The 27,692-nt window shown below is 43.2% G+C and overlaps 2 protein-coding genes across 3 annotated transcripts in view; one reads left to right on the plus strand and one right to left on the minus strand.

Annotated features, from left to right (window-relative positions):
• Positions 1-381: 381 nt before the first annotated feature.
• The window catches only part of side-II (sidestep II), a 72,468-nt gene continuing 45,157 nt past the window's right edge, over positions 382-27,692 (minus strand). Inside the window, exons 10-20 of one of the 2 annotated variants that reach the window (XM_017089163.4) lie at positions 18,084-18,214; positions 17,008-17,167; positions 13,658-13,760; positions 11,823-11,934; positions 11,615-11,696; positions 10,341-10,482; positions 8,296-8,477; positions 6,815-7,002; positions 6,575-6,683; positions 5,643-5,908; positions 382-2,179 (exon numbers count right to left, since the gene is read on the minus strand). In XM_017089163.4, coding sequence (XP_016944652.2) covers positions 1,511-2,179; positions 5,643-5,908; positions 6,575-6,683; positions 6,815-7,002; positions 8,296-8,477; positions 10,341-10,482; positions 11,615-11,696; positions 11,823-11,934; positions 13,658-13,760; positions 17,008-17,167; positions 18,084-18,214 — 2,144 coding nt within the window. In that variant the 3' untranslated portion in view covers positions 382-1,510. Of the gene's footprint in view, positions 2,180-5,642; positions 5,909-6,574; positions 6,684-6,814; positions 7,003-8,295; positions 8,478-10,340; positions 10,483-11,614; positions 11,697-11,822; positions 11,935-13,657; positions 13,761-17,007; positions 17,168-17,771; positions 17,900-18,083; positions 18,215-27,692 lie in introns of those variants that run through there. The other variant, XM_070995727.1, reaches the window with a different exon arrangement.
• Positions 21,508-27,659, plus strand: LOC108020770 (protein strawberry notch homolog 1). The gene is made up of 3 exons (XM_017089152.4): positions 21,508-25,023; positions 25,196-26,378; positions 26,752-27,659. The coding sequence occupies exons 1-3, from the start codon at positions 22,212-22,214 to the stop codon at positions 27,296-27,298; spliced, it is 4,542 nt and encodes a 1,513-aa protein (XP_016944641.3). The 5' UTR covers positions 21,508-22,211; the 3' UTR covers positions 27,299-27,659.

Genomic DNA, 27,692 nt, shown 5'->3' on the forward strand with positions numbered 1-27,692 from the left:
GCTGGGGCCCCCAACCACCCACGTATAAATTTGATTTACTAATGAGCCAAGTCCAGTGGAGGGGAAAACAAGGGACGGCGAGCATATGAAATTTTAAGTAGTTTTTTCGCTTGGCACTTGCGGTTTGTCTTGCGGGTGTTGGGAATTGTGGTTGCCATGTGGACCGCAGGAACTGGCTGCACATCCCAGTTTGAGTGGCGATTTAAATTGGCCAACTGGGGCTGGAAAGGATTGCGGACATGTGTCCAGCGTGTGTTCCGCAAAAAAGTGCAAATTAAAATGGAAACCAACCGAAGTTGGTCTCAACTTCCAAATTAGATTCCTAGCCGAAATAAGTTTGCACCGCAAAGGGTTCTCCCAATAATTAATTTACTCTTTCGGCTTTTTGTAGTTGATCTATATTTACTTTTCGCCCTTTGTTTACATTCCAAATACTCAATTCTGTTTTTGTCACACTATCCTTCGACTTAGCTAAACATGATTATTGATATTTATGCTTAATTCTGTTAGCCTAGCACAGTTTAAACTCTTTCATTTTCTATGATCTATTTTAGCTTAAATCTAGCGCTTTCCATTCTAAACATTTAACTTCAGTATTTATTTTAGCTCTAAGCAGGACCATTGGCCGATTAAGACGGCATCTCAAACATAAACCTTGATAAATTTACAATCATCAATTTATTTTATATACAACAACAAAGGGTCTTTGGGTCTGATTAGTATTCTCTTTATACAATTTACCTATATGTTATGCCACGAATATATCTTATATACAAGTACTCCTATGATATTTACTTCTCGTTCTCGAAATATTTTAGCTACAACATATTTAGCTACTAAATTGTTTGAGTCTTTTTGAAGTTTCCTTAAATTAGAGTGTGTGGTTTAACTGTGTTTTAAAGTGTTGTCCCTCCAGTTATCCCCCTTTCCATTGATTTTCCGAAACAAAGACTATTTCTTGAAAGTAGCAGTTATTATAAGTTATCATATCTTTGTCGGGTCTTTCAATTCTTCAAAAATGCTACGCATTGAGAAAAGTTTTCTTGAAGTCAGTTTTGAAATTAACAATGGAATGGTAATGATATATTTTCTTCTTTTTCGGTTGATATAACAAGGGATATGCTATTGAACCAGGAGATATGACGGGTTTCTCTCAGTTTTTATCGGTTTCTCGGACTTTACCTTTAGCTTAATATTTAGATTATATATGCACAGCACCTTAACGAGAAGAAGACAGACCTATTTCAGTTTTCAAATTCATAATTTAAATAAACTTTGGAAAAATACACTGAAATATTGAACAGATAAAAGTTCTCATATATTGAGAGCGGATTATAAAGTAAATTCATATTTTGACACCGTTTAAATAGAGTAGTGGCAATAAAAGTCGTGGTAAATAATACAATTGATAGCAAAATATGATTTTGAAATCGAAATAAATGTGAAAACTGGCACAGACCTGTCCGACATAGATTTATATTCCTACACAATAAACACATATCTGCCAGATTTAGACACAGCTCTCGGGCACTCGCTGCGTCATCAGGCAGTCCTTTATCGCATTTATGTTGATGTTATCGTCCAGATCCTGCGAGGAGTTGCAGGACGTGGTGGCCGTCGCGGTGGATCCCACCACGCCCATCATGCTGCCGGCGCTGCCCATCAGGAGACTCGAGCCGGAGTGGTGGGTGGTGGACTGCTGGTGGTGCGGGTGGTGGTGGTGCTGCTGCTGGTGGTGGTGCCGGTTGAGGGTGGCGGTGTGGGTGGCCCCACCTGCCGAGCCACCGCCCCCCGGTGGGTGGTGCAGCCGTCCGCTGGCATAGGCATTCATGATGTATCCACCGCCGCTTCCCAATCCCGGTGGCAAGGTGCCCACTCCGCTGCTGTGCACCGGCTGCAGGTGGGCCGCCAAGGTGGCCGTCGAGGAGAGGGAGGTGGGTGACCCGATGACCGTGCCGCCCATTCCCATCCCCACCCCCATGCCCATGCCCATGCCTATTCCCATGCCCAGCGGCTTGCCAAGGCCGCCCAGGATGCTGCTGCTGGGCGAGATTACGGTGCTGCTGCACCCACCACCCACCGCTGCCACCGCCGCCAGGAGCTGCGCCCGCTGCGCGTTGATCTGATTGTAGGTGACAGTCGCATTCACCGCATCGCCGGTCAGCATCGTCGTCGTCACCTGGAAGCAGAGCAGATGGAGACATAGATACACTCAGCAACATAATTCATTTTGATAATCAAAATAAATAATAAATTTAATTTATTAAATCAAAGAATTGTTTAAAACTTTCAAGTATTTGTAAGCAGTATTTTCTAAGATATAGTATCGAGAATAAAGCCTATATAAACAGTGAACCATGGTATTTAAAAATATAATATAACAGTTATTTAGTTTTGTACCCGCCTTTTATGACAATTCCTAAGTTTTCTGAATACAAATATATCTCTATAATACAAATTTTAAAGCTTTTTAAAAGTTAAAAAAAAACTTTAATATGCAAAGTGCTATATTTTTTACAAGGTAAGTATCGATTAAAATCATTCGGAAAATATTTTTTGCCAGTGCAGCCCATTCTTGCATCGGAAGTCATTCGTCTGAAAGCAATTTTCCTCTACCACTCTAGAGTTTTCCACACGAACAAAATCAAATTCTTATGTTTGCAGCTACCTGAACAATTTTAAATTCTTAAAGAAATCGGACACTAGCCAGGGAACTTTCTCTTTTTAAACAATCATATTTTTAATATAACTGTGGCTATTTAAAAATTCTGTCAGGTAAGAAAAAAAACAAAATGAGTAATTACTTATTAATATGATATTAATTATATAAATAAATTGATATTAACAGGGGAAAGTTAAATTATTAAATTAACTGCTATTAACAAGCTTGTCATTTTATACTTCGATGCCAAATTATTCAATTAAGTCGTACCGATTGAAATTATATTTTCCCCTGTTAAATTAAAAAAACAATCTTATTTTGCCGAAACTCCTGCTGTTTTCGGTACAATGATGTTTTGAACGGCCCCTCTCAGGCCGCCCCCGCAATCCAATTAGCTCAAATGATTATACCGAAATGCTCGAATTTGGACTGGAACATCTAAAATGCTGTCGACCAATACTTTGTTATTTGCCCGTTTTTATTTTGCCGGCTGGCAAAGCGAAATGGAATTCTAATTGAAATCTCAATGCAATTTCCAGGTGATGGGGTTTGGGGAATGGGTAATGGGGAACGGGGCTGCTGCGAACTGGCATGTTCGGCTGTTATGGCTGGCAATATTTAAAATTATTTAATTAACGAATTGAGTTATGCTGCGATTGCCCACTGGCCGGCATCGCCGCCCATCCAACCAACCGCATTTTAAGCCTGCCTGGAATGGTAATTTAAATGTAATTGAAATCTGCGCAGCAAATCCCATTTACAGAACGAAACAGAAACAGAAATTCCCTTTCAGCCCCAAACGGCGTATCCGATTTGGGTTCGGAATCGGAATCGGATACTTTGTTATCTGGGGGTTCCGAATGCAATGCGGGTGGAAAAAACCGCAGCGTTGCCTGATTTCCCAACTACTTCTGTTTTTTCAGCATTGCAAATTGGTTCGTACCCCTCGCGGGGCTGTCCGTTTTCGGGGCTAATGTTTTGGCCAGATTAGTGATATATATACATATATTCGCGGACTGGCAGTCAATTGGTCATGGCCGATGCATATGGCCGTTTCCCGGCTCTAATCTCGTTCGCACAGCTTATGGTAATGGCTTTCGGGGATCTCGACCGTTGTCAGCGCATAAAGGAGATATATACACATGGCCAATATATACACATATATCTGAATATTCATATGGGCACTTTTCTGGCAGGAGGAGGTGGACCATAAATAAATTCTAATTGCGAACTTAATGAAATGAAAACAAATGTGTTTTGGCCGACACTCTAATCTCGAATGAATGGTCGGCAAAAAAGCATTCGCAAAAAATATGGAAAAATGTAAAATAAAGTCAACGTGGTAATAAAATTTATTATATGGAAAGCAATCGCCATGTTTGGGATTTAATTTTTGTGGGAATAATTTACTAAATGATTCAAGAGCTGTTGGGGATCAAGAGAAATCTATTTACTGAATTAAATGAACTTTGGGCATTTCGAATGAAATGCATTTAAATAGATTGGAATCCAGCTTTCGTTGGCACTGACTAACCAGATGCATTGCACACTCTTCAGCACACCTGTTGCCACTTTAAGAGCCACCCCATCCATCAGATGGATGTAAAAAATATAAATCTAAAAAATTCCTAGGGCGTGGGCACTTCGTCTCCACGGATTTGGCCATCCAACACCAAAGTTTCGTGCTCAATACAAATGCAGAGGAAAAATTGATTGATTACGGCCCTCTCAACATGATATATTGTGTTTTAAAAATCTCGCAATTACCTCAGGGCCCCACACACAGGGCTGCCCAGGATGAATCCCCCGATTTAGCCAATGGATTTTTATTTATAACCTGAGTGGCAGTGCAAAGAGTGGGAATTTCGAAGGAGCCGTGACAGTTTAAAAGCTTTTTTTAATACGGTCGAGGTGTTGGGGGTGTCCGGGAGTGTTAAGGATTCCATAGGAGACTGAGATGGAGAGCCAACTGCCGGTTGCCAGGGATTCTGTTTAGCAATTTGACAATTTGAGTAGTTGATTGCTTTCAGTGCACCGACCAGATTGCCAAGACAAAGGGACAACGGGACCACGAAGTCTGGGCAATAGCAGCCCAGTTAATACGAACCGCAACTGACAACTGACAGACGTTAAACGCTCCAACTGGGCTGGCTCGGATTGGATTCATGGACTATCTAGTCATCCGGACCACCTTTCTCCTCCGCAGAGACACTCACAGACAGACGGACGGACTGGACTGTTTGCAACAAACCTTGCCAAATCAAATTGCATTACGGGAATAAAGCAAAGCACAAACGGCAAACGACTTTGCCTAACTTTCATTTGCTCTCGCCTATCCCACAGAACGAAGGCCCCAAGGTGACACGTTTTAATTATTTCACAATCCATCAAAAGTGATGAGAGCCTGGAGTGATTTTCAGTCAATAGACACTCTGGCACAACTTGGGCGTCGAGTGGGATTTCTATAATTTAGGATAACTTGATGAAGGTAGGTACTTCCTACAAACTTAGGGGACTAAAAATGATTGAGTACGATTTTAAGCCTCTTTAGCAGTTAAAATATAAGACTTTTAGCAAAAGGGATCTATTAAGACTGGGCCAGTTAGTGCTAGTAGGGTTTTTAAGGTAACTTGATTAATAATCTTCAAGAAATATTCATACAAATATTATTTTGTACACTTTTACTATTTACTAATATAAGGAGTGATTTAATTTTAGTATTTTCCCTAATTTTAGCCCTGTTTGTATAGTAATGTTTAACCTACAAAATGTAGAACCACTCTTGTTAAATATTTATTTGATCACAATACAACAAACTAGCAAACCTTTATAATACAGTTTCTTAAGTATGTAAAATTTGTTATATATATACAAAATGGTATGTTGTCATGCCCTGATGAATCTGCATTCTGCATGTCCCTAAAACACCATTTAAAGCCCGCAATGGTGCTGCGGATGCCCTGGTCATTTGGGTACTTACATTGCCATTGGGTGACCACTTGGAAACGCCGCCTCCTGCTGCCGCAGTGGCTGATGCAAACTGATGGCCATCTGTGGCAGATGCTGACTGTGCCGCTCCTGCACCCCCTGCCACACCCGATCCTCCTGAGCCCCCTGCTCCTCCTGCTGCGTTGGCCACCGAGGACACCACCGCCGTGGAGGTGCTGCTCCCCGTGGCGGTGCCGGCGGTGGTGCTGCCCACATTGGAGGCGTTGCTGCCGCTGCTGCCCGCGCTGCTGCCGCCTACTGCTTGATTGAAATTTATTGATGAGCAGCCGCGTTTCGGGGTCGTGGCCGTGTGTTAGATTGGCGGGTTCCGTCGTTAAAAATATTTACGATTAAAAGAAAATTGCATTGGTTGATTGGATTGGATTGGTTTCGGGTTGGTTTTGGTTTGCCATCGGTCGTATTGTTGTTGTGTTGATGAGATTGATTACGATTGCGGGTGGGGTCGCCAAAGAACAATGGGTGAGCAGATAGCGGATTGCCATTGCGATTGCGGAACACATGAAAGTAAATGTCGGAAAGTGGCCATAAAATTTGATTAAAGTTTAATGCTCAAAGTGCACACTATAAAAAAGCAGCTATATTCCCGGTTACTTCAGCGGACACTTGACTCGCGGGGTGACATTAAAAAGCGAAACCGAAATTGAGCTATACGCGCCAGCTGGCCCTGCACTGGGAAAAATATGCTAAACATGTGAAAAAATATTATTAATAAATAAAAATTCTATAAAGTTTTTAAGACCTTGTAAAAAAAGTGGAGGGATATTTTTTCTATCCCAATTCTTTCACCAAATAACAACTTTATTATAGAATATGTTTCAAAACATTTTTCCCTGTACTCTCTAGAATCTCGCACCCCCACAAGTCAAGTGCCCCCAAAGTGTCAGGGACTGTTTATAATCTTACCATATTGCGATGGTATTACGTCGGGATCACGTTCGTCCTCAACCAAATCCTCTGATGATTTCGTTTTTATGTCCGTGTGCTGCCAACGCGGCTTCTCCAGGTTCCCGCCCTGCGAAGAAAGCGTCCAACGAGAAAATAATACGTACATTAATTGCTCGAAAATCGTCGGGCAATGTGGGTAGTGGGATAAGGTGGGTGGTTGGGTTTTTCGGAGTGGTAGATCCCACAATGCCAACTCACCTTGAAGACATCGCTGGGCTGGGCGGTCACTCCGGCGGCGGTGGCCTTGCTGCCATGATGGCGATTCCTCCGCAAATTGTGCACAAATGTCACCACGAATATTCGTATCGCGATGGCCACACCAATAATTATGATGGTCAGGACACTGCCGACAATCACCGGCGACAATGTGAGTGTTACATCGTCGTCTGTTTGTCGTTATTCGCGTAATTACAGGTTGACAATCGGCGTTCATAAATCATCATCGGGTTTTAGATAGATTGCCATCAAGCCATCGCCCATCACCCGTCACCATTGCAGTGGAGCCACATATATCCACACATCAAATTGATTGCCGATGGAAGTGGCAGTTAAGGCATTCGGTTCCATCGGTGGGCGGACCGTTAAATTTGTCGACATTTGACGGTTTTATTTTTAGCCAAGGAAATTCACATGAAAATGAGACGAGAAAAGCAGAGCGCGTGTATGCCATGAGTTATATGTGTGTTATATTGAAGGCATTAGAAGGGGCGATTTATGATTAATTGGTCAGGAGGACAGTGGGCAAGTCCGTACATAAATCAGTATTTTTATGAGGCCTGTTTCTCATCTTGGAGCAACAAAGGTGTTAGTATGGTAGGTATGGTAAAATTGGGTAATGATAGTGGCACAACTTTAAGCCTCTCCAATGGTTCTTTTTGTTACTTTTCTTCGTCTGACTTATCTAAAACAATGGGTTTTTAACCCATTTTTAACAATTCTAGTACTCATATTTGTCAAAATAAGGGGAACAATGCTGTACAGTATTCACATTTATCTTGTAAAACTAATCAATTTCTTTTTCGATTTGTTTATTATATAGGTAAGGTAAATATATCATTATCTTACTAAAAAATATACTGCTGATTTGTTGTGTTATATAGGAACTTTATAAAAAGAATATCAATCTTGCGTTCTGGAGACTTGGTACTACCAATATTTCTCAAGCTGTTCCACTGTTCAAAGTCATGTACGATCTGCCCAAGTCAAAAAGTAATTTTACACATATTTTACGCCATCTCAGGATGACAGCAGGCAGCATTGGTATGGGAAGGCGGATGAGGATGTGCCCTTCGGGCTGGCATGTTGATTGGAGTAAGTACTGCAGATGACTGGCGGAGGAGCCCACCTGTCAAGTGTCACAGGCAGTGGGGCTGTGCGGATGTTGGGGTTTGGGCTCGGGGTTCGGGCCTGGATTTTGGGATGGAGGCCTATGGCCTGCATGCGATTAATGCAGGCGGGGAACTCAGTGGCTAGGCCAAAGAAGCCGATATAATTCTCCGCATACAGCGTCCATCAGATGAAAGCTGCCCCCTGCTCACTTGTCAAAAGCATAAGCCCCACCCACGCACTAGAGGCGCACAATACAATCTCCAGCATCCAAGGGCATCATCCATCAATCAAGGCAAATTGTGCTGTTCGTTTTTCGGCGGCGCCATCTGGCGGCTGGTTGTGCCACTCACCTGTCTTGTAAGCTGTTGAGCCAATTATGAAATCGGGCAGCAGATAAGCGGAGCTGCGGCCCTTCTGGTTGTACGAGTAGATGCGCAGCCGCAGCGAATTGTTCTCCTGGACCATCATCGAGGTCAATGTGTCCAGGTTCTCCAGCGAGAAGAGGGCCTCCTCGGCGTTGCTCAAATTGAATCTGCGAAGTGGGATCAGGACAAAAGGGTTATTGGCAGCAGGAATGGGGGAACGGCTCGAGATGATTGCGAATTAAATCAAACGAAATGGCCAGGAAATCAACGGCATTAAGCCCTTAATCAAATGTGCGGGCTGGGGGAAAAGCCAATGCCACAAATTCTTTTTGGCAGCCCTTTTCCCTTTGGCATTTTTACGGTTTTCGCTGGCATGTTTTCCTAACCCCACCCCTCCCCCATAAAGAACCCCCCTCATAAGATATTCGCTCTTTCCAATCATGACCTCAATTTGAATTTGATGCCTTTGCCAACGAATGCGGCTTTGAGTTGTCTGCCCCGACAATCCTTTCCTCCCAAACTTCTGAAATATTAGGGTTCTATGTCTATATATATTTTTGCCAAACATTTTAACATTGATGACGATGTTTGTTGCGTTTTCTTTTTTTCGCTTCAATTTTCCTTCGTTTTCTTTGTTTTGTTTTGATGATGATGTCTTTGTTTTTAATAACAAAATGTTTATTTGGTTTTGCCGAGCAACCCCAAAAATATTTGGCATGAATTTATGCGAAAGAAAAACGATCCTGAGACAACCCTCGCATAATGTTATGTGCGCATATGAATTTGATTTCCCCATTTACCATAAACATGTATACGCATTTAATAACCACTATTAATGCAATGGCTTGAGGACCCATTTAAAGACAAACACATAGTGCCCAAGAGCGAGCTGTTTCACGCCTAATTACACACCTACATGGAGTGCTTTATACATATCTTATTAGGTGAGAGCACTTGAAATACATTTGCCAGAGCCCGGGTCCCCGTCTCCCGACCGAACTATTATGGAATAAAATCATGCTGGTACATCTGTCTTTGTGGGGGTGTCAGGACCAGACATCTTCCTGCGATTGGGGGTGCGAAGGTGTTCGGCCAAACATGACCATGCATACATAATTATTAGCCCTCAAGCTGGCCAGGGATTTAAATCGATTATTGTCGGGAATAAGTGGTTGCTCCTGGCGCTGATTATCGAATAAAATACTGCATCATTTGTACTCTTGTATATTGGCATATTTCTTAAGGAAATTATGAAGCCTAGGTGAAATCCCAATATAATACATGTTATGGAGGAATTTAAAAAGCTGCGGAGCTCAACTGTTACGCAACTTATGGGCTCATAAATAAAAACTTTTATAAATCAATCACTCACTTTACCATATTTCCTTTTAATAATTATAATAATTAACTAGAACACTTTCATAAAAAAAGGTAAGCTGCTTAAAACTAAAAATCAAATGTTTTGAAAGCCAAGAACCAAAAACCAACCAAAAAGTAAATCCACTTAAAAAGGTTTTAAGCTAAATTGGATCAATCAGGCAATTAAACAAACAAAATTATACACACTTAAAAGTTTAGTAAAAGTAGTCAAGAAAATAAAACTGAATATTAAGTATACCAATTCAAATCACTTGAAACCCAAGAAAAATACCCCAAGAACTTATTAAATAAATCAGAAAGTAAAGACTTTCAAAGAGATTAAAAAGTAATGCGATTAGAAATTAGTTCCAAATTGCCAACTTAATAACCCAAACATGCAATTTACCATGTTCTATTTGATTAAAGCTAGAGCTATTTCCATGGCCCGCCAGAGGGTTAAAGTTCGGGCACATACATGAATGCGAAATGTGCTTTCCCGAAACGATATGGAGCCATTTGTTTGACATATGTTCCATATCTGGGCTCCGGGTCAACTTGGACCGGACATAAGCGGCTTAAAATCAAGCCCCCGAGCGGAAGTGATGGGTGGCAAGGGGGTGTACCGGGCTCAGCCCCTGGCAGCTGTAGTTATAGTTGATTAATATGCTTACCTGGTGATGCCGGTGCGTGTTGAAAACATTTCCAGTACAAATATTTGCGGCAGGCCGCCGTCATAGCCCGGTACGCACTGTATGTCAACACTCAGCTCAGTTCGGTTGAAGACGGTACAATTGCTGACGGCATTCGGCAGGGCTGCAATCGGAACCAGGACCGGAATCGGAACGGGAATGGGATTTGCAGGCCGCACACATTCGCATCCAGGAATCAGATTTATGTTGGTCCCCGTTACGCAGGAAATTAACAAGCAGCAGCATCGAGAAAAGTCAAAGAGTGGGCATGAGCATTGGATCTTTTTTGCTGAATGCAATCCCAGTACCCGAGACCCCAAAATGCACAATGGTCCACAACTCTGGTTTGGGGGTTTTCGGTTTTTGGGTATGCCCCCCGGTTCGGAGTTCGGAGTACTCTGTTGGCCAGTGTTTGCATGCGGCATTAACATGTTAAGGTCAAATTGCACGTAATGAAGCAACAGCAAACAGAACCGATGGGATAGGAAAAGCCTGGAGCAGCCTGTCGGCGTTTGTACATACGGGGATTTATACTGACATAAGAAAGCCTTGCACGGTGTAGCTTATTTCTCTACTGGCAGGAAGTGCGATAAAATCCCTTGGGATTATCAACAAAAAATTTAATTAATTAAATAGTTGAAAAGCTAGAATAAGTTGTATTTAAATAATTTCTACCATATACCATATTTAACCATTTAAGAATCTTGAGGTTAAAACTTAAAAAAGGCTTTTAATTAAATCTAAACTTCTCAATTTCATTTTATTTACTTTTTACTAACATACTAAATATATTTAAAAAAGCCATGGCAACTTAGAGAACAAAAAATTAACAGCCTAACAATATATTATAAGTTTGTTGTATCAATTCATTTTAATGTTGCCATGACTCTTTATAATACATTTAGCCAGTTTGTCAAAGCCAGTGGCAAAGGCCCTAAGGATATTACCATACATGTATTCAGTCAGCTTAAATATTTTATATTGCACCCAAATATATACAAATATTAAGACCTGCTAAAATATTTTGGTTATGGTATTTTAGTTATTTTAGCAAAATGAATTAAATTTGATGGTATTTGAAAATCCCTATCATGAAGACTAGGCGATAACTCTTGTAAAATGTATCGGTTTTCGGCTTGTCTTAGAAATCAAGTACCCTAAATGTTGAGGCGTAAGCAATATGTTAGCCCCGAATAACCACCGGTTGTGGACCATTGAATGGAGGTCTGTTTTCCCCCACGTCCCCGAAAACTTACCGGCCAGGACCACCTGGAAGAGGCAGGGGTGCTGCTGGGTGCCCACCTCGTTGGAGGCCCAGCACGACAGTGTGCCATAATCCTGCAAATACATATTTATTTATTATTTAAAATGCGGCTCTTGCTTAATTGCCCGGAGCTGACTTCAGTCTCCGCTGTGGACACACTATATATATATATATTGGGAGGGTGGAATCGGCGTGTTTACCTGATCTGTGACCGGTGTGTACTTTAAAATGCTGCGGCTGCCGTTCACGCTGAATCGCTCGCTGCCCACGTCCAGAGTTTCGCCCGAGTTGTTGAATTTCCAGCGAAAAGTCCTGCAAAATGTTTGTGCACATGTGTGAGTAAGTTGCGTTGACATTTTGACAGAAGTGTGTGTGTGCAGGAGGCAGGTCGCAGGACGAGTGACATCGGCGGAAAAGGACAGGTAAAATGGGGAGCGGGGCACAGGACACAGGAGCCGGCGAGTGAAACATGTTTGCGAAGTTTTCCATTTTTAAAATAGCTTGTTAAAATATTAAAGGTTAAGCGCAGGATGGCGAGAGCCCAGTCCTCGGACGGAAACTCACACATTTGGAAGCCTTTTAAAAGGTTAATTATCTCTGGCATATTCGGTCGGACGCTTTCGCATCTTGGCAGTGCAAAAATAAACGTAAATCAATAAAAACAGAAATCCATTTAAAAATCGACGGGGGGAGGAAAGGTAAGTGAAATCAATAAAAGGCCGAAAATATGCCCGCCGACGAACAGAAATACTGCATGTCAACAACAATACCAATATCTTTGATTTATTTCTGGTAATTAATCTTTTGGATCTTTTTACTGAACCATTCGTTGGGGCAAAAGTTTCAAACGAATCTTTCGTATGTTTTTAAAAAAATGGGATATAAAAACTATAAAGTATGCACAATTATTCCGGCGTGAACTCGTCGGGTGGGGAGTGTTCATGGAAAACATCGCACCCCTCTGACTTATAGATTTACATCTATCTTTCAATCGAATAACAATATTCCAGGCTTATTGTGCTGAACTTATTTGTTACCATTTTTTCTGGACATAACTTGAGTTCTTTGTGTGATTTCTGCAACAGCTTTGATTAAATTTTAATACATTAACATGCTGTGGTAAAACATTTTTGCCACGCTGCTTGTCAGGCGTTTAAATGCTGATAAATTAACTTGTCGCCCCCGAAGTCCTTCCCCTTGGGGGCTCAGCGCCTAAAAGCTTGCAGCAGCTTTTTAATGTTCACGCTATCCCATAGCTACATCGCCAGCCAGTTTTCCTTCGATATTTTCCAGCTTTTCCAGCAGCAGCCACAACAATTACACGGCGCCGCAGCTGCCTTGGCCGCGGCCTCGCATATTTTCCGCCGGCTAATGATTAATTATTTTAGCATAAAGCGTCAGCACAAGACGCAGCACAACAGAGCGGAGCGTTGGAAAAAAATTGAAATTAAATACAAGACAAGACATGGACGGGGACAGCCCGAGATGGAGTGGGGGACAGACGAGGCCCTCAGACATCTCGGACTGAGCCAGAGTGGCAGCTGGCCGGGCCTCGGTGGTGTGGCCTCATTAAAAAAACATTAAAGTGCGCCACATTCCCGCTGTCCGACGGCCAAATCCCAGCTTCAGCGAGTGCGATGGGTATGGCAAAGCCAGTTGCACATTTAAAATGAATTAAAATCAACAATTTAAAGTCCGGGAAAAGGAATAACAGACAAACAAAAAGCAAACCGGATAAGAGGGAAAATCCCAAGAAATGAATGCCGAACAAAAAACAAAAAATTGTTAAATTTTCTCACATTTCCTACAAAATAAACAGCATTTTCCGCTACGCACACACGCGCACTCCGCACACACAATCACAATCATTTGTCAATTTTACAAACTTCCCTTCAACAGGAAACCGGAAGCAATCGCCTACAACACAGCAAAAACCTTTATGATGGCTGGCTGGAGGGGTGGGTGGGGCTTGTAGGATCAGGAGGGGGAAGGAGACGGTGGATAAGCTTTTCCGATTTTTTTTGTTTGAACTTACCGCGGCGGCGGGTCGGCCTGAATCTCACACACAACCTCAACAGTCTCGTCCTTGGAGGCGCCAATTAATATCACGCGGTCGGAGTGCTTGCAAATGGGCGTGTCTGTAACGAGGAGATTAAGAAAAGTCAGTAGGGAAAAATGCCTGAAGATTATATAATTTAAAATGATTTTTCATGCCAAAGCCACATAGTATCGACAAGTAAAATGTTCTTTATAATAATTAAATCATGTCTTCAAAATAAGTTCACATATTTGGTGATCTTTTAATATTAAACTAAGTCTGTAGAAAAAACAATGCCTGAAGATTATATTATAAAGAGGAAATTGTATAAAGCCATAATCTTGAATTATGGATCTGAATCATTTTATAGCAATTTATTTATTTCTATAGTCAGTACCGAAAAAATTCCTAAAGGTTATTTTTTTAACAAGGACCTATTAAACCAAAAAACCTTATCGTATCAATAACAACATTATTTGATTGTTTAAAATATGATTTTTTTTAAGCAAATGCTAACCCTGTTAAATAATGCATTGGTGTACCTATCACCCCTTTGACAAAAGGCTATAAACGTCATTCAAATAAGCTCGTAAAATACTTTTTACCTATAAATTGTATATAAATCCGATTCGAGCGATTCGAATCCCCCGAAGCCTTGTCTTTCCCAAAACTCACACTTTTTACTTTACATCGAGCATTTCCGCTCTCTGGCACCTGTTGAATGACAAGTCGGATACCTTATCAGCGGTAGGACATTAAAATGTCCTGAAAATCGTTTGGGAAATGAGCCGAAGTGTTCGGTTTGTGTGGGCGTGGCAGGTGAAAAACGCACAAAAGTGATTTAGACAGCGGGGACCCAAAGAACGAAAGAGCGACGCCTTCGCATCAGCCTGTCAGTCAGTTAGTTACTAGGGGGAAAACGGTTCGAAAGGTGGGAAAATTCCAGGCGGAAAAGCCGGCTGAGTGGAGGCCCATTCTCTCGTTTACGGGAAATTAATTAATGTGGCAACATGATTTAGTACTTCCCAGGTAAATAGGCGTTCCATAAATGTTAAAGGATTATTAGCTGACGGCACACGTGGCGTATGCGTAATTTGCTGTCGTCGGCGGGCTGACTTTCTCTTTCTCTTCCGCTCCCCGTTTTCCCTTTCTCCACTTTTTCGCACATCCGCTCGTACATTTTGAAGGCAACTTGAATTTCTGATGAATTGTTTATCTTCAAAAATGTACACAAAAACCAAGGGGCGTAATTAATTAGCCGGAAAATTACGCCCAATTCGGGTATCCTGCTAATGTTGTTGTTCCCAACTTTGGTATTATTCATTTAAAGGGCGGGACCGAGTGAAAAGTATGTGGAGTGATGACTTAGTCGCTTTGCTAATTAAGCTGCACTTGAGCGGCAAAAGGGAAGTTGGCATACTAAGAACTGACCGAAATTATGTGGCAAATTCAATGAAATCCTTTGCGGGAATTCCTTTGACTAAATCAACAAGTAGTGCCTTCTAAGAATTTTCTTTCTCCACATAAAAGCCAATAGCTATTAAGCCCAAATTAAGCCGCATTAAGATTTCCATTTTATCTATGCCTTCTCGAAATCCCTTTCAATTATTTGAACCAAATAATATGTAAAGCGTGTAATGTTTAATTATAACCTTATGCCTGTAATGTCTCAGCTTAGACCCATCAGCCAAGTTATGCATTCAACTGACTGGGGAACTGCGCTCATGTGGCTCAATCAGCACGGAATTTAATCCCAAATTTATAAGGCACTGTGAAAAATATTACTTAAAAACAGGATAGGTTTCTCGAAAGATTTTATACAGTTTTCTGCAATTAAAAATGTTAGACCCTTATATTACAGAACCTTTACTTTAGTACCTATCTCAATTTAATAAAAATAATAAATAATTTTAAGCCTATAAAATATTGCAGATAATCCAAAAAATTCTTTAAGTTAAATTTTACATTTTGACAATAAAATCTTTTATATACGGATAAGAATATAAATAAGATTAAATATTTTGAGGAACATTAAGTCTAAGAAAAACACAGCACAGTTTAATTTAAAATGCCAAACTGGTTATATGGTATATTTATATATTAAATGTAAAGTTAAAAAAAAAATAAAATCCCTCTTTTAATAATTTTTTTGGAGCTAGACAAATTGACACTTATATCTTAGGCGACTTAGACGACTTAGGCTGAGCCTAAAATAGCTTCAATACACAAAATGTCTTGAATTTCAGATGACTCTGCCTTCTCTTTTGATAGAATCTAGTCTCCCAGAATATCAATTATATTTTGCAGTGCCGAAAGTGCAGAGGAGACAGTGGCAGTTGGAAAATCCAGCCACTGGGATGGCGGCACACTCCATTTAATTTATGGCCCGCAGCAATGCGCCTGTCAAAACATGAGTGTCTGTGTGCGCAGTACTTGAGCTGGGGCGGCAATTTGTATGGCTCAGAACTGGAGAAAAAGCATTGGTACAGCTACACAGCTACATGTGTATCGCTCAGAAGCGGCATCCAGCTAGGCTAAGCCAGTACCAGTGCCAGTACCCCCGGCTCATTACAACCATCCTCATCACCATCGCCATCATCATCATCATCCAACTACTGCTCCTCATCAGGGCAGGCGTCTCTGTCAAATTGCTTAAATTCGGGGATGGATTTCTGGGAAGGGGGTTGCGAAGTTCGGCTTCATAAGTTGGGCGGCAGCAACTTTTCGCGGGCTGTTAAATTGAAGCATAATTCCGCCTGCAGTTGCAGCTGCCATGAAATATGGCCAAAGCCAACGCATGTGGCAAGCATATGAAATTCGCAACAGCGCTCCAGACAAACGAAGAAGCCAAGCAAAAATGTTGTATTTATGCAAAAAGCGGAATGAGAAATATATATTTTTTTGTGCCCAGCCTTGACGTGCAACTGCGCCAAGACTGCCGTTCTGAGTTGTAAAATGAAAACGGACGGAATACACAGTACAAAAACAGGAAAAAAAAAGAAAAAATGGGGAAAAAAAATATATAAATAAAGGCAGCCCCGGAGAAGAAAAAGGCAAATTGCAATACATCAAATGAGTCGTGGAAGTTGGGCGAAAAGGGGCCTTAGTCGGGGTATGACAACTGCGACGGCTGCAGCCCTGACTTTATGATAAGAAACCAGAAAACAGACGAGCTCCACTCCGAGTGGCACGGAAAGAAGGGGCATGAATGTAGTGCAGCATTCCCAGATAGATGATGCATTCAAACAAAGTGCCGCTTGCCGCTTGGCAAATTTATGCTTAAAATCGCTGATGCATCACAGTTTCTGTTTAAAGGATTCGCAGGGAGAATGGAAGGCGGTACTCACATTTCACCCGCAGTGGCAGCTGATTGCTGACCGTCTCGCCCTCGTCGTTGATGGCACTGCACGCATAGTTCCCGGCATAGTGCTTCGTAATCTTCTGGAGTACCAGGCTCTGGTTCGAACGGATGACCCGGGCGGACGTGTTGTGCTCCAGATGGATTCCCTGGAATTTATGATAGGACATGTGTAATATTGTACCACAAATTAATTACAAGCGGGCGTGTTTGCTGGTTAAAGTGTCATAAAATATTTAAGGTTTATAAACGGTACGCTAAACGGGTTTTATCTGGTAACTGTGGCTTGAGAATACCCAATAATATTTAACTATGTAATCGATTCCACAATTAGTGTAATTGCACTATTCAAGTCAATTTGAAAAGGCTGTTGAAACAATAAGCTGAATAACTCAATCTATGATGCATTTAACAGAATTTAACCGATTGAAACTTCCAAGAGTCTATTGTTTTGAATTTCGGAATCTGTAAATCTGCTGCCCAACTATAATCCGTTCTAAAACCACTCGGGTTCGAATTTCAATTTGCCAAAATCCGCTAAGCGCATCCGAAAGGCAAAAATTCCCCAACACACTCCTGCCAACATGGTATCCCAGTGGAGAGGAAGTGGGGTTTGGATGCGGGTGGGATGTGGGGTGTAAGCATAGGATGTGGATTGTGGGTTGGGAACTTGGCCTGAGTGATTGCCAAGCGACTGCGGATTGCAGTTGAGCGACGGCGAAATCAATGCCGCAAATCCCAAAACTATTTTACCCAAAATGGCACCGCCACCCAGTCCCCACTCCTTGGCAAAGAGACCACGAGAATCGAAATGAGCAAATGCAGATCCATGCATCAGGACATCGTCGGCGGTGGCGACTAGCGGAGGAGCAGCCACCTCAACGCATACGCAACCTGCCATGTTATTGACACTTAACCAGGACCCAATGCATGGAGCCGGGAAGCCGGAGAGCCAGCCAAGCAGATGCCTTTCGGGGACGGGATGCCATTCAGTGGTTTGGGCCGGATCCGCATCTGCCTGCCTGGCCCACTCCTGGCCGAACTGGAAATCGAACTGCGACCTACATTATGCAACCACAACAGTTTCCGCCATTGAGGATTCGATTGTACGTGACACTCGAAGTAAACATCGTCGCCTTCCTTGATATCATCCGGTGTCAAAGTTGAGCCCAGGCGTAACGTCACCAGGGGAGGATCTGCAAGGAAGAACGGAAGAGCAAGTTAATTAGTCTTTCATCGAGGTAAGGGTAAAATTGGTAGCTTAAGCTACCATGCTTAAATATTCAATTGAAATTTTTAGTTAAACTATTTATTGAATTTCTTTAAAAAAAGGGCAGGGAAATTATTCAGGATTTTTTAATTGTTTTTTCATAAAGTTGAATTATTTTTCAAGGCCGACTAGAATATTTTTGTTTTTTTGACATCTCTTGTGGACGAGTGCAGAAATTTGTATTATTTTATAGATATAAGCTATAAGAAGGTCATAAACCTGTATTTGGCCCTTAAAAAACGAGTGAAGAAATATTATTTAAATTCTTAAGTCCACAAATGCATTTCTAAACAAAATCTGAAAACCGAAATCTTTTGGGTACCCATCCTCGAAACTTGTTGTATCCCTCCTTTTTTAAAAACGACTTGTCATCGCCCCCAAATCCCGCACACTGTCATGATCAAGCTTATTTAATAGTTTTTGCAAATATGAGCGATTTATAGCAATAACTGGAACAAAGTGAAGCATCAGCCGAGAGTTATGAGGACAAGGCAGCGACATCCCGCCCATCGACCGCTGTTTGCCAACATGTGTTGCCGCTTAAGTCGTTTGAATTTGCTTAACGAGCCACAAACTTTGCGACAAACAGAGGACCAAAAGCGCCAAGGACCCCAGGACTCGGAGCAGGAAAAGGACCAGGACCAAGACCAGAAATAGGAGCTGGATCGGGACAAGGACCGAAAAAGGGGAGAACCGGGGGACGTGCACGTGCCAACCTTAATATTGTTGAGTTATTGGCGGCCAAAAACCAAACGCCGACAGTCAAGAGTTGGCCAGAACGGAACTCAAGCTCAAGCCCAATACCAAACCCAAACCCAAAACCAAACACCAAGCCAAAGCCGAAAAGTTCCCTTCCGCCCTGCTGGAAACTTTAGAATGGCCTGGAAAACTTTTGCCCCGGTGCTTGGGTGGTGTTTTCCTCGCCGCCCACTTGTGTAGTCCCCAGTTTTCCTCAGTTTCCCACTTTCTCAGTCGGCGTCTGCCAATCAGGCAAAGTGCCCAAAGGGCTGTGAAAACTCTTTCGCTGGAAAAGTCGCGTCGCGCATTTCCGCACACATGTTGCAGGCCATTTTTGTGATTATCATTTACCGTTCCAGCAAGGATACCGTTGCCCTCTAACCCCTTTTCGCCACCAACCCATTTCATTGGCCCAAAACGACCATCGATCGATGGCGAAACGGAAGTCAACGGTTGCTCTGAATTTATGTGCCGGCAAGGCTGTTGTATTACGGCAACTGCCTCGCGGGATTTTCCCGGTCTACATATATTAAAGATGTTTTGGCCAAGAAACTCAGAAACTTTTTCGATGCTAATAAATTGTAGCCAAAAGCAGGAAACGTAATTTAAGATCGCAATTTGCACCTTATAATTTTATTACGTACAAAAAAATGGCGTACCTTTGCATAAATTATACCCAATTATTGTTATAAGTATGGCAAAAAATATTTAATGAATTTTTAAAATCTTAATTCTTACCCAACTTTAAAAATGTCATAATTTGCTTATTACAAATTTTTATATTTTAATAAAAATTATTGCCAAATATTTAAATTTTGACAAACTTGTAAAAATTTTTTTTTTTATGTGTTTTAAACCAAGCAACCGATTATAAAATTTGAGTTTCAATCAAAAACAAATTGGTTATTTTTGACAAGTAGGCTTTGATTTCCATTTTTAACAAACTAGTTGCATAATTAAAACACATAGTAGGCTATGAGAATTCTAGAAACTGTTGTCATACGAAAAAGGGAAACTTTGCTCATTCAGTGTGATTACTTTAACCAGTGAACATCGGTAAATAAAAAAGAAAAAAAAAACAAAACGAACTCGAATAAAACTATAACAAGAAAAAATATAATAAAATTAGTTAATGTCAATGAAACTCTAGTGAAATGCCTTATAAAAGAAGTTCTCGTAGTGGCACAAAGACAGATGATGATTATGATGAGGTGCAGGTGCCCAACAAAAGAAATAGCCGAGGTTCCGGGTCCTCATCAAAGCCTCCAACCAAATCCTTGAAAAGCGATAAATCGTGTCAAAACGGCAGCCAGAAAAATAAAGCCAAAAAATTGACAGGAAACGCAGGGAATTTTGATCCGAAGCCAGAAGGAACCCCGCAGCCTTTGGATAATTATGCCAGGCCACATTCGACTGCAAGGTCAACCTCATCGAAGGTCTCAAGCCTAAGACGTTCCGGATCAGCAAGATACTTGGATAATAATGAAGAAAATTCGGTTAGGGGAAGTGCGACGGCTACCGGTAACCCAGAAACCTTTATTTTTTCCAGGCCAGCTGCACCGGAACCCTCGAATAATTATGACGGGTCCAACTCATCGAGACGTTCCAGTTTGAGACGTATCTGTTCAGCAAGAAACTTGGATAATTATAAAGAAAATTCGATTGGGAAACGTACGACGGCTACCAAACCAGCTTCGCCAGCAAGGTCTTTGAGACGTTCAACATTAATTCGTGCCTGTTCGGCAAGGAACATAGATAATAATAAAGAAAATTCGGTTATGGGATGTACCACGGCTTCCGGTGCTCCAGAGCCCTCGTGTAATTATGCCAGGCAGGCTTCACCTGCTAAGTCCACCTCATCGAGGCGTTCAAGCACTAGACATTCCGGATCATCAAGAAACTTGAATAAAATTGAAGAAAATTTTGTAAGGGGACATACCGGTACAACAGAACCCACGGAGAACTCTGCCAGGCCAGTTTCACCTGCAAAGTCCACCTCATCGAGGCGTTCAAGGACAAAACGTTCCGGATCATCAAGAAACTTGGATAATACTAAAGAAAATTCAGTTGGGAGTCGTACCGGTGCATCAGAACCCACAAAGAATTATGCCAAGCCACATTCACCTGAAAAGTTTACCTCATCAAGGCGTAAAAGCTCAAGACGTAGGGGCTCAGCAAGAAACTTGGATAATGCTAAAGAAAATTCAGTAAGGGGACATACCGTAACCCAAGAGCCCACGGAGAATTATGCCAGGCCACCTTCACCTGCAAAGTTGACCTCACCGAGACTTTCAAATTATGTTGAAGATATTTCGGTTAGGAGACGTAGCGTCACCCCAGAACCCAAGGAGGATTTTGCCAGGACACCTTCACCTGAAAAGTCCACCTCTTCGGGGCGTTCAAGCACTAGACGTTCCGGTTCAGCAAGAAACTTGGATAGTAATGCAGAAAATTCGGTAAGGGTACGTACCGCCACCACAGAACCTACGAATTTTGCCAAGACACCTTCATTTGCAAAGTTCACCTCACCAAGACTTTCAAATTATGTTGAAGATATTTCGGTTAGGGGTCGTAGCGTCACCCCAGAGAATTATGCCAGGACACCTTCACCTGCACAGTCCACCTCTTCGGGGCGTTCAAGCACTAGACGTTCCGGTTCAGCAAGAAACTTGGATAGTAATGCAGAAAATTCGGTAAGGGTACGTACCGCCACCACAGAACCTACGAATTTTGCCAGGACACCTTCACCACTTTCACCTGCACAGTCCACCTCATCGGTGCGTTCAAGCACTAGACGTTCCGGTTCAGCAAGAAACTTGAAAAAAAATGAAGAAAATTCGGTAAGGGGAAGTACCGTCACCCGAGAACCCACGGAGAGTTATGACAGATCGGGAGGTTCAAGTTATGATAAAGAAAATCGGTTTAGGGGACGTCTCACAGGCACTGGTACCTGGAATTCAAACAAATCAAATAACTCTGCAAAGTCTGAAGGGGTTAAGAGCACCAAGAAAGGTGGAAAGGTCACTAGATCGCTTTTAACCCATGAAGAATTCATCTCCCCAAAGAGAGCTAAGCCCAACGACAAGAAATTGGAGGACGAAAGTGCTCCCTTCATAGTGGTTGCACAGCAGATAGCAGGATCGAGTAATAATCCACAAAATAAAATTCCAAAGCAGGAAAAAAATATGCCCTTCATTGAAATGAAAAGTGCGAGCCCAAAAAGAATCGAAGACATGGTTAAAGACTGTCAGGAGTTGGAAAACACGCTAATGTGGGTCAAAAAGTCAAGTCAAGATCGAGACGGCGCAGCCTTGAATTATCATCCAGCGGAGCACAATAACTCGGGCTTCAATTCTCATATCAAATCCCAACTATTTTCTGTGAGTAATTACACCGATACAACTATGAATCATCAACCAGTGAAGCATGTTAGCTTTGGCCTTAATTCTAATAGCAAATTAGCGCCCCTTTCTATAAGTAATTACACCGATGCAAATATGAGTGAAATGGTGGATAAGCCTGAAACCAGCTTTTTAAGACAGGGGAAGCTTAATCCATATGAAACCCTTTTTACCGATGCTAAATATGAACCTTCGGTTTCATCCGAAAATAACCTTCCAGAATTGCTGTCTGAAATGTCTGAAATGATCTTTGATGATATAACTTCAAACGAGATCGAAAATAATGAATCCCAACAAAATGATAATGACGATGACGATGAGCAAAACGATGATGCAAGACGAATTAATGCTGAGCTGGACTTAATTTTCGCAAGTGAGGAACCGCAATCTTTCCAAGAAGAATCGCCACCAGAGGAGAAAAATCTTGAGAAGAGTCCTGCGCCAGCTGATACCAAAGAAATGGAAGATGATGTGGATGCACGTCTTCAGGCAGAACTGGACTCCCTACCCATGGTGGAGATTGAGGATGAAGTTGAACCCCCAAAAACTGAGGCTGCTGTTAAGGAACCACAGAATACAGCTTATCCGACACAGTACCTGCAATTCAATCCTCCACTCCCTGTAGCACCCGTTAACCAAATGGTATACTATAAGCCAACGCAAGCTGCAAGTCCAGCCGTCTTTTCGATGGCCCACCCGGTGGCTTCCACATCGCATCGCGCCTTGGCCCAAGTTCCGATAGTCACGCGATTGAAGGGCGCCCAGGGAGAGGATATATCCGTTAAGTATACCAGAGGACCCGATGGTCTAATCACAAATGTGCAAATGGATCCGCCCTCGATGGGTTTGGGTCAGTCGCGAGGAATGGGAAAGAGCTTTACAGCCTTTGAACTCCACCAGATATTGCAGAGTTCCCAGCCCTATTTGGCCCTGCCCATGACGAGTAATGGATGTCCGGGAGCTATGCTCAAGGACCAACTGATGACCAGGGATGTTCCAGCAGTGTTCCCACCCGAACAGGCTGTGGAAGATGAGGAGGTGGACTACGAGGAGATCGGAGTGGCGGATACCTTTGCTGCCTACTGGCCCAGCAAGCTGAAGGTTGGTCGTGCCCATCCTGATCCTGTGGTGGAAACGGCTACCTTGTCCTCAGTGGAACTGCCTGATATTACTTACCAGCTGGGATTGCCCTCGAAGACCACCGAGTGCCTGAGTGCCCTGCAACTGGAGGCAGTGGTCTATGCCTGCCAGGCCCACGAGCAAATCCTGCCCAGCGGCGAGAGGGCGGGCTTCCTCCTGGGCGATGGAGCCGGAGTGGGCAAGGGGCGCACCATTGCGGGCATCATCTATGACAACTACCTAAAGGGCAGGCGACGTGCCCTCTGGATATCCGTGTCCAACGACCTAAAGTTCGATGCGGAAAGGGATCTCTCAGATATAGGAGCCCATGAGAAGGTTCGTGTGGTGCCCATAAGCAAGTTCAAGTACAGTCGTATTGACTCTGAGGAAAACGAGAACTTCCGCAGAGGAGTGATATTCTGTACCTATACAGCACTCATTGGAGAATCCCTGACTGCCAACTCAAAGTACAAGACTCGACTACGCCAATTGGTCAACTGGCTGGGCAAGAAGTTCGATGGAGTGATTGTATTCGATGAGTGCCACAAGGCCAAGAATCTTAGTTTAATGAACGTGGGTAAGTCCACCAAGACAGGAACCACAGTTTTGGATCTGCAGAAGCTGCTGCCAAAAGCCCGAGTAGTCTATGCCTCGGCCACGGGAGCCAGTGAGCCCAGGAACATGGCCTATATGGTGAGATTAGGTCTCTGGGGCCCAGGGACAGCGTACCCTGAATTCTACGAGTTTGTGAATGCGGTGGAGAAGCGGGGCATTGGAGCCATGGAAATAGTGGCCATGGATATGAAGCTAAGGGGCACATACATAGCTCGTCAGCTGAGCTTCAAGGATGTCAGTTTTCGCATCGAGGAGGTGGCCATGCCCAAGTGTTTCCGCAAAAGCTACAACTTGGCGGCGGAACTCTGGGCCGAGATCAACAAGAAGTTCCAGAGGGCCTGCCGTCTGATGTGCATTGAGAACCGGGTTCAGAAGATAATCACCTGCCAATTCTGGTGCGCTCATCAGCGTTTCTTCAAGAACCTGTGCATCGCCTCCAAGGTGGACCATGTGGTCAAGATGACTCGCCAAGCAACGCGAATGGGCAAGGCGGTGGTCATCGGGCTCCAATCAACTGGGGAATCACGCACCCTGGAGCATCTGGAGCGTCATCAAGGCAAGCTCAACACCTTTGTGTCCACCTCCAAGATGATCATCCAATCGTTTGTGGAGAAGCATTTCCCGGCGCCCAAGCGCGACTCTTTTCATCATCTTCTCAACACGGGAGAGTTCGAACCGGAGGCCAGATCCCGACCACCAAGAGCCAAAAAGGCCAAGATGAATCCCGACTGGTTCGACGATGATATGGATGCCGAGGCAGGTGAAAGTGATATCGAGATGTACGAGACCAGCTGGACGCCAGAGGATGAGCGTACCAAATCGGGACGAAAACGTCGAGGACGTCCACCCAAGGCGGATAAGGGTAAGTATAATTTAGTATATATAAACCGTACGCTATAACGCCCATTAAAACGAATTAAAAGAAAAATTTTAGATGCATTTGTTTCGTATGTAATTTTCACCCCTATGAGCGTTATTGCATGCACCCACGTTTATATTAAAGAACTAAAAATCCTTCGAATCCCCCTTAACAGTGGAGAAGATTACCATGCAGGAGCGCATTCTGCAGCACCTTTGCAATAACATGAAGGCCCAGGATAACGATGGCGACCCCACCTACACTTTCGATACTAGCAAACCCCAGAAGGCCAACATCACCGAAAGAGATGTGGAACGTTGTATCAATGCACGGGAACTGTTACTGGAGAAGATCGAGATTCTAGGCAAGAAGTTACCACCCAACACCTTGGACAAACTAATCTCGGACCTTGGAGGCACCAATCTGGTGGCCGAGATGACAGGTCGTCGTGGAAGAGTAGTGCGAACGGAGTACGATGGCTATAAGTATGAGCCGCGTTGCGAGAACGACTCCTCGATGGATTTGGTGAACTATCGGGAGAAGCAGCGCTTTATGGAGGGCAGAAAGCACGTGGCCATCATCTCGGAGGCGGCCTCCAGTGGAATTTCCCTGCAGAGTGACAAGAGGGTCTCCAACCAGAGGCGTCGTCTGCACATCACTCTGGAACTCCCTTGGAGTGCGGATAGAGCCATCCAGCAATTCGGACGCACTCATCGTTCCAACCAGGTCAATTCACCGGAATACGTGTTCGTGATCACGGATCTGGCTGGTGAGCGGCGTTTCGCCTCCACGGTGGCCAAAAGGCTGGAGAGTCTGGGGGCCCTGACCCAAGGAGATCGTCGTGCCACCGATGCCCGGGATCTATCCCAGTTCAACATCGACAACAGCATCGGTCGCAGTGCTCTGGAGAGTGTGATGCAACAGCTGACCAGGGAAAAGCCAATGGATCCATCTGAAGTACCCCAATCCTACAAGGGGGACTTCCTCTACGATTGCAGTGTGTCCATGGCTGGCGTGGGAATGCTCAATGTTCGTGAGGAGAACAAAGTGAAGGTGTTCAGCGTGGAGAAGGATAGTAATAACATATCCAAGTTCCTTAATCGCATCCTAGGCTGTCGCGTGGAAATCCAAAACGCCCTCTTCAAATTCTTTTTGGACAAGATGTACTCACTGATCATGCAAATGAAGCGCACAGGTCGCTTTGATCTGGGCATCCTCGATTTGGATGCCCATGGGGCCAGTGTGAAATCTATCAAGCGGGTGAGATTTATTAGGAAGCATGCCACCGGAACTGCGGCCACTGAACTGCATACGGTGACTGTGGAACGGGGCATGTCCTTTGAAACAGCCTTGGCCAAGTAAGTATGATTTGAAATCTCACAAAATTATACACTCAATTAAATCTCATTCAAACCTTATTTTATCTTTTATGCCTTATCTCGAGAATAATTTTGTCCTGATATTAAGAATTCTTCTTGAATATCTCAATATTGTATTCTCAGTGTTTTGGGTTTTATAGAGTACACTAGATTCCAATAACAAAATCGGGACTATTTCCATCTCCTTTTCATTTGGAATAATAAATTCGAGACAAGTTGTGTCATGATTTCAAGAACGTATCTTCTCTAAGTCGATTTGGCAAAACTCGATCAATTGATCTGTGTATATTACCCTTCACAAATTTTTCCAAATGTATAGTTATTTATCCTACTAATTTATAAAACCCCTTAGATACCGAAAGGAGGGCCAACACGAGCACGATGGCTTCTATGTTCTACAGCATCTGCGCCACAACAAGAACTCCTCAATTTTGTGCCTGCAGGCGCAGTCCAATTCGTCGGATGCAACATCCGGAAAGATAAATCTACAAATCTATCGACCGAATACGGGTCCCCAAGTCCGTTTGGAGGCGCTCAGCTCGATTTCATCGCGATATGTCAAGGTAGATCCGGAAAAGGCCCAAGTGTTCTGGCTACAGCAGTACGATTTTTGCTTGAACAAGTGCTCCCATGTTTACTGGAGTCGGATCTGCCCGTATCCGGCGAGCTGCGAAGTGGGACTTCGAGTGCGCACCTACCACGTGCTTTCCGGTCTAATGCTTCCCATTTGGGACCGGATCGAGCTGATAATCGAAAAGAACAATCAAAAGATACAGATCATACGAGTGAAGACCGATGTGAACACGAAGATTGTGGGCACGGTGGTGCCGCATGCCGTCTACGATACCCTAGTGGCCGATTTGTCCTCGGACTCCACCGTGGAGATGAAGAACCATTAAAAATGACACCGCCCCCTATAATATATACGATATAACGCACAATCGCCGCAGCAGCAGAGAGCGCTTCTATTGCCACTTTAAAAATATCAACTCAAATTGTGGCATTCAAGGCGATACATGTGGCGTAAGCTTTCGCTTTTTCCAAATGCCAGGCACGCTCCACCAGCTCCACCATCGAGGAGGAGATCCCCCCATCCAGGAGGAGCAGCCCGCCGAGGTTCCCGGCCATAAACAATGGCCACAAAAGCACATACGGCAAGACACTTACAGCTCGTCTGCGTGCGTATGTGATTCATATGTATTGTCTGCAGTGCTGCGGGGTCTGCCACACAAACACTGAAAAAAATAAATACACACTTACCAAAAATGGAATTTTTTCAATATAAGATAAGGG

This window comes from Drosophila suzukii, chromosome 2L (genome assembly GCF_043229965.1).
Source record: "Drosophila suzukii chromosome 2L, CBGP_Dsuzu_IsoJpt1.0, whole genome shotgun sequence".
Lineage (NCBI taxonomy): Eukaryota > Metazoa > Arthropoda > Insecta > Diptera > Drosophilidae > Drosophila > Drosophila suzukii.

Excerpts from the sequence above, each read along its gene's own strand:
- LOC108020770 (XM_017089152.4), top strand. The coding sequence starts at position 22,212 with ATGCCCTTCATTGAAATGAAAAGTGCGAGCCCAAAAAGAATCGAAGAC. Across the intron at positions 25,024-25,195 it reads TCCACCCAAGGCGGATAAGG|TGGAGAAGATTACCATGCAG; the intron begins GTAAGTATAATT and ends CCCCCTTAACAG. Across the intron at positions 26,379-26,751 it reads TTTGAAACAGCCTTGGCCAA|ATACCGAAAGGAGGGCCAAC; the intron begins GTAAGTATGATT and ends AAAACCCCTTAG.